At 51.6% G+C, this 7,290-nt stretch overlaps 1 protein-coding gene across 2 annotated transcripts in view; it reads left to right on the top strand.

Moving 5' to 3' along the window:
* The first annotated feature begins 1,720 nt into the window (after positions 1-1,720).
* The window catches only part of USP43 (ubiquitin specific peptidase 43), an 87,206-nt gene continuing 81,636 nt past the window's right edge, over positions 1,721-7,290 (top strand). For both annotated transcript variants that reach the window (XM_088661657.1, XM_060271792.2), the window contains exon 1: positions 1,721-2,481. In XM_088661657.1, the coding sequence (XP_088517783.1) occupies positions 1,870-2,481 (612 nt within the window). In that variant the 5' untranslated portion in view covers positions 1,721-1,869. The remainder of the gene's footprint in view (positions 2,482-7,290) is intronic.

Raw genomic sequence — 7,290 nt, 5'->3', positions numbered from 1 at the left:
TCAAACACAATTGGCTTAAGAGCTGACCCCAGCTCAGCCCTCACTGATCATAGGCATGGAGCCAATGTGGACAGTGATGGCAAGCAACTGCTGCACTCTAATCTGTGCAGGCAAACTGTCCTTATCACAGATGGTTTATGTTTTATGCAGGTGATGACTCGCAAAGTAGCTGTTTAACTACTGTGTGCCCATCTTGCAACTTAACCAACATTTAATGGGTTACTAATGTGGATGAACCACCAGCATACATATTACCGTATGCCTGACCTGTGTGGCAATTAGACACACATCCTTGCTGTATGCTGAATTAATCCATGTAACCTATATTTCCAAATGAATCCGCACAACAAGCCTGTGTGGTAGGCCAATGTTCCCATCAGGCAAATAATGGCCAAGGCTGGTAGTGGTTAAGGCATCCTATGACTTAATGGTGGAGGTGCGGCTTAACTGAACACTGTATGGATTCACAGACATTGCTATCCCCATATGTCTACTACTTGTGTGCGTTTTCCAACCTACAGGGTGAGTCATATGTGTAAAGGATTCATGGGGGTTGCCTGAAATCCTTGTGTGCACCAACCCTTTGCCTGTATACAGCTGCTACCACCCACAGACTTATTTCTGGCACACTCTTGTAAACCACCAGCTCTTACACCCGCGGAGCAGCATAATATTTGAAGCCGGGGAGCTCACAGGGGTGGAGCTGGCATGCTTACTTTTTAAAGAATGCCCACATCAGTATCACCCCCAACTCTTCTGTGGTGGGGCAACATTGGCATGTGAACTGACCCCACTAACTCCTCTCACAAGGTCTGCCAATCTGGTCCAAATGGAGCAGTGCGGGATACAAGGATCTGGTAGGAAATGGCCCTTCACATGCCCTTCTCCTCTATGGATGGACTCTACCACCATAATCCCGTGCACACCCACCTGGGAAAAAGCCCAACCGAAGGCATTGGGATGGGTAGGATCACTCTGGACCTGTGAGTTTGTGGTGGTGTGCCAAAACACAGACCTGCTCTGTCTCCAGTTGGCAGTGATGGCTGTAGGGTAGGAACCACAAACCCGAGGCTTGGTTGGGGTCTACGGGTAGGGTACCGGTATGTTGTCCTTGGAATGTTGACATCTTTCCTAAGCTGGAAAGACCTGCCCACCTCTACCTGGCACAGGGGAAGGTGGCGAGGCTGGCGGAGTTCTCCAGGATTCCCGGTGGCCCACAGCCGCACGCAGCCGCGCTCTCCCCGCCTCCCTCGCCGCTCCAGTCATCTGCCACTGACTGTTGAGCACCTGAGCAAAGGAGGAAGAGGGACGAGCCAGGCTGCAGTTAGTGCCGCCGCCGCCACTACTCTCGCTGGCAACACCTGCCTGCCGCCCTCCCTTCCCCACCCAGGATCCAGGCGATCCTGCTCCGTGCGCCTGCCGGGCTCCAGCGGACGCCACTTCTTAGCGGCAGCAGAAGCAGCAGTAACGCCTCGCCTGCGAGAACCGCCGCCTCCCCGCTGTGAACCAGGCGGGCGGGCGAGCTCCCAGCAGAGGGAGGCGCTAGGTGCCGCACCTCCAAACTCAGCGCGCGCGATCCACCCCCTCCGAGTTTACTTCCCCTGTTCCCCGGGCTCTGCTGATCCGCGGGCGGCGACCCGAGGAGGCGGGGAAAGCGCCGTGCCTTGGGCGGAGGGGCGCAGCAAGATGCCCGCCTGCCCCCGGCCATGAGCTCGGCCCGCTCGCCTTCCCCGCCTCTCTGCCCTGCCCAGCCGGCAAGCGCGGAGGGAGGGCGGAGAGGCTCGGAGCGCGCAGGTAGCCGACAACAACAACGGGGAGAAGGCAGCAAGCGGCGGCGGCGGAGCTGGTGGCCGTAGCCTCCTGGCGCCGATGGGCGAGCAAGAGGCGGGCGGGAAGCCCGGCCCCGGCGCGCCCGGCCCCCCGGACGGGATGGCCAGCGGAGAGCGCCCCCACGCCGGGGCCGGGCGGCGACGCCGAGGAGCCGTGCGCGCCCTGAGCAGGCTGGCGCGGCGCCTCTTGCAAACTTTGCGCGGCGCCCGGCAGCAACAGCCGCGGCGGCGGCGAGAAGGCGCCGAGCCCGAGGACGACGAGGGCGGCTTCAAGCGCCCGCCCGGGCCCGAGCGCGAGAGAGGCCAAGCCAGTGGCGGCGGCGGTGGTAGCGGCGGTAGCGCCCGTCTGTCGTGGGGCGCACAGAGCCCCCAGCCGGCGGCCGTTCCCGGGGACCCTCGGCCGCTCACGCCGGGCGCGCAGGGGCTGAAGAACCACGGCAACACGTGCTTCCTGAACGCCGTGGTGCAGTGCCTGAGCCACACCGAGCTGCTGGCCGCCTTCCTCCTCCTGGCGCTGCCCGACCAGCAAGGGCCACCCGGACCTGGAGCCGGAGCTGGAGCCGCCTCCGGGGAAGTCACCCAGCACTTGGCGGCGCTCGTACGCGCGCTCTGGACCCTCGAGTATACGCCGCAGCTCTCCGCGGACTTCAAGGTAGGGGGCGCACTTTTGCGCGGGATCTGCCCCTCTCTCCGGGGGGCCACGGGGAGAGGGGAGGGGCGCTCGGGAAAGAGGCTCCGCGTCTAACGCCGGAGTCCTTCTCAGCCACCTGTAGGCAGTCTTCGACGCTGCATATTTCCACCCCCCACCCCCAGTGTGACCTGCTGCTCCGGATCTGGCTCCGGCGGCGAGCGCCGTTGAACGGTCTGACCTCAACTCTGCCAGGCGCTGCGGGGACGCTGGAGTGCGGCTTCTGCACTTCGAGATGTGCTCCTTGGTGGCAAACGGCTCCACTGGGCAGAGTTAGGATTCCTTCACTCTCTCTCTCACACACACCTCCCTCTCTCTTTCTTTTTTCTCCAGCCACCTGTTTAGTCACACCTCACGCTTTAAAGCGAGCTACTGTGCTGCAGGGGTTTTTTGCAATGGGGCCAGGTTGACTGCCTAGGCAGGTGGAGGAGTTGGAGGGCATTGCTAACAGATGGCCACGTGGTGCCACATCAGGGAGGCTAACCAGGATTTTAAAAAAGAAGTGGGAGAATAAAATGCTCTTATGTGTTTCTTTTGTGAGGAATTTCCAGATTGTTTGTGATCTCACCCTGCTCCAAGTTCATACTTCCAACAGCCTGAGCTCTTCCTCTTCTATGTAAGCGTAGTGTTTGCTGGTGATGTGACAACTTGGTCAGGTGGTCCTTGCCCATAGCCAGAGGTGGGAAAAATGCTACTTTTTAATCTTGAGGATTTTTAATTAAATAAATAAATAAACTTCTGGGAGGATAGTAAGAGAAACATTTGTGTGTCTGATAGAGCCTTTCATAAAGAATTTCACTCCTGCTTGACTCCACCAGACACACAAATGCTTCCATTATCATCCTCCCAGAACCTTCCCCCCCTTTTCTTTTTAAAAAAACCTCACTCCCTTTCTCTTTTTTCCTGCGCAAAGGCGCTGAAGGTAGGGATGTGCTGGAAAGGGTTTTGCTTGCAAACCTGGCACACCTGGGAAGCTCTCCTGAAGTCTGTGGTGCTGCTGAAGTCGTGTAGGGTGCTCAGCATTTGTGAGCTGTGCTTTGAAGTTGCAAAGGAAATACTCAATTGCTGTATTTCCTCCTCCTTGCTTTGAAGTTGCAAAGGAAATACTCAATTGCTGTATTTCCTCCTCCTCCTCTTCCTGAAACCCCATTTTTCTATCTTGAGGATCATGAAGCTGAATGGGTCACCCTAACTGGCTGTCTCCGCTGCTGGAAGGTCAGGACTGTTCTGGTGGGCTTTCTGGGTTTCCCGCCCCAACCAGTTCGTTGTGATTCCCCAGCTAGGTTCACAGCACTCTGGGAACAGTCAGGCATGATATTCTGCACTCTGTGTCAGCACTGCCTGCTTGCCTTTAGCCCACCTCTGAGGGGCGAGGAGTAATTAATCTGGGGAAGCAGACTTGATTCTCCAACTGCTTAGAAACACCAGCTGGAAGGGAAGAGATTGTCAAGTCCACAATTTCCTGCCTGCTACAGGGCATGGTTGCCTGTATATCAGCCCCAATCTGACTGGCAAGAAATAATAACAGCAATACTATATTGTTTTTTATATGCCACCCATTTGTCTTGAGTTGCCCCAGCCACTCTGGGTGGCTTCCAACAAATTAAAACACCAAACACAGTAAAACACCAAACATTAAAAACTTCCCTATTCCAGGCTGCCCTCAGATGTCTTCTAAACATCAGATGGTTGTTTATTTCCTTGACATCTGATGGAAAGGCATTCCACAGGGCGGGCATGGCAATGAGGGAACCACCAGAAGGTCCTTGGAGCTGGATCTCAGTGTATGGATGGAATAATGGGGGTGGAGACGGTCCTTCAGGTATACAGGGGTGAAGCATTTATTTTTGGGTGGGTGGAAGTCCCAGGTGTTGCTTGCAAGTGGACCTCCACCCAGCTCCTAATCAAGTGATGCATAGACTATTCAGCCACTTCATTAGGGGGCTGAACGTGGTCCAGTGTGCTGAGCCAGTGATTTGCCCTGGTGGCTTATTTAAATGCCTGTAGTTTACTGAAGAAAAGACAGGTCAGTGTGCGCTGTGGAGGGTTTGAGTAGCAATGGTGAAAGATAGGCCTCTCTTCCATGGGTGGAAGGGAGAGGAATTGCCATGGGAATTGTGCTGGAATTTCCTATTTTGGAGGGCTATTTCCTTCTTGCTTTGTTTTGGGAATGCCTTCCCTAGAATAGTGGACCCAGGGAGCTAGGATCAGGAGGTTCTGTGCGGTTGAGGGATTCTGATTTATTTTTTGTTGTTTTGAAGCTACTATCTGGTCGCTTTTGTTGACAGATTGGATTTCTTCAGAGGTGAGCCTTTTTTCCTTCTCTGATGCTCACATTTGGCTGCTGGCTGTCAGAGGCTTCTTTGAAGCAAATGCCTGAGCTGTGGCTTTGGCAAATCTTGTGTTACTAATTCAGCTCCTTGACAGTCCTGCTAATACTAGGGTAGTCTGTCTGTGTGTGTGTGTGTGTGTGTGTGTGTGTGTGTGTGTGTGTGTGTTTCTTTCCCTGTTGATGCAGCAAGCCACTGTCAAAGGTGAAATTGTTTTAGCGTCATCTGGTTATTTTTATTATTTTTATACCATGCACAGGGTCTGTATGCTAAGAAGGAACCCCAGGTGGATACTGAATTATAGGCGAGGCTTCTGAATCTTTCAGCGCTTTGCATTTTGTGGCGGTTTCTGGAAACATAGATTTCAAATTCTATTTGGAGAAAATTCTCAGAGCGGAATGTGAAACAAAAATGTTTCAACATTGACCCTTAAGGAAGGGGCTAGATTCGGCACCACCGATGACACACTCTCACCTTCAGACTTATTGCCAAATTAATCATACTCAAGTTCATTTAAAATTCCTGTTTTATGTTGGATGCAAAAAAGCTTTGGGTAAGGAGAATGGTGGTGGAAAGAGGATCCGCTGGGCAATGTTGGGTGGTGGGTTTGAGCCCCACATTGGGCAAAATATTCCTGCATTCCAGGGCTTTGGACTAGCTGACCCTCACGGTCCTTTCCAACTCTACAATTCTGTGGTTCCATGGAAAGAAGCCGGGGCAGCAGCCACGTCCTCACTCAATGATGGCAGCATCAAGACAGGTGCTCACTTAGATCTTGAATGTGCCGTCACATATCTAACACCACAAAAACACAGAAAGGCACACTTTTGTGGTGCCTCAAATGCAACTTCACTGTGGTGTCTGTTCACACACACATATCAGTGGGCCTTCCCTGGGGTGACTCCACACTTACGGAATGCTCTCCCCAGGGAGGCACCTTAGTTCCATAATCACATATCTTTGTGTGCTAGGCCAAAACATTAATTTTCTACCAGGCCTTTGGCTTTTAATTATCTGTGGCCTCCTTCAAGTGGGGGAGGGAGTTTTAGCTCTGCCTTTTAAAAATATAAATGAGTTTTGAATTTTACTCTGTCTCAGTTTTATGCTCTTTTTAAGGTATTTACTTTTCTTGTTGTAAGTCGCTTTGAGTTACTTTTTGCCAAAAAGTGTCTAGTAAGTTTAAATAATAAAGATAAAATGCTTAGTAATCAAACAGTGTTACAGTACTAGACAGAGCCTGCAGGTCTACAGGTGACAAATGCTCTCCATACTTTCAAAAGGAGAACTTCTCAGGTTCCTCCTTATGTCATCATCTGTACAAAGCACAGTAGTGGAGATGCAGATTTCTAAAACTAGTTGATTCTCCATATCGTTTTCACTGCACTCTTGTGGCAAGTTGGTACGGTAGCATCATACCACTCAGGCTGCAGAAGGAAATTTGAATTCTCTGTGGAAAGCTGTGAGCTTCCTGTTTGTAACTACAGTGAATCATCATGATACCATTGAAATATCAGGTATTTCTTGTGCACACATAGCTGACACTCTGCTAGTCCCTGGTGAGGCAGGTATCATGTTGCCTCAGATTCTCAATATAGCACTTTAGGGCAGGTATGTTCAATTTTTGGCCTTGCAAAAGCTGTTGGACTATAGTTCACACCCTCCCTGACCATTAGCCATTCTGTCCAGGGCAAAAGTTTGAGTCCGACATCACCTGGACGGCCACAGGTTATCCACCTTTGCTTTTAACATAAGCTTGACAAATGGGCCATAGGCTGTGGAATTGGTGATGCTTTTGAATGGTTGTAGAGAGTGGCTTGGGATGTGGAACTTGAAACATGGCACGATTGTTCATATCTCACCTCTGCCATGACTTTACCAGGGGCTCTGAGTGCAGCATCTGCGATATGGTGATGATAATAATACTGATTTACCTGAGATTATCAAGGACAAAGGTGTCAGTATCTCCTGTTGACGACAACAGGCAGTGGGGATGATGATTGGCTTGCACTGTTGAACAGAGATGTTGTTGTTTTTTGGATGAAGGCTGCCATGCTCTGCAATATTATTATGGTTGTACATTACCCTAATCTCCATCTGTACATGATTCCAGGTGCTTTACGCAGGGTTCATGTTTCCTTTGGAAATGAGGCAGTGGAGACTGTGGTGTCTTTCTGATATATGGTTTATTTACACACATATATACAACCTGAGCCTATGATGGAGGGCTTCACAGTGTTAGCACCTTGCTCCCCCTAAAGCTGCGGCCTTGGATTCAAACAGATATCAAACATTGCTCTGTCTCTCTCAGTTCCTGTTTTGATTCTTTGCTTCTGAGTCTCATCACTCCAGCTCTCTGCTCTCAACTCTGGCTTTGTCCTTCTAACTATCTGTGGGCTGAGGGAGGGGCCCCACCTATTTGCCATCTCACATAGAGCCCCTTTCC

Source organism: Zootoca vivipara, chromosome 2, assembly GCF_965207765.1.
Source record: "Zootoca vivipara chromosome 2, rZooViv2.hap1.1, whole genome shotgun sequence".
NCBI classification, from domain to species: Eukaryota; Metazoa; Chordata; class Lepidosauria; order Squamata; family Lacertidae; genus Zootoca; species Zootoca vivipara.
Note: the sequence above shows the minus strand (reverse complement) of the source record. Positions and strands in the feature narration are given on the sequence as shown.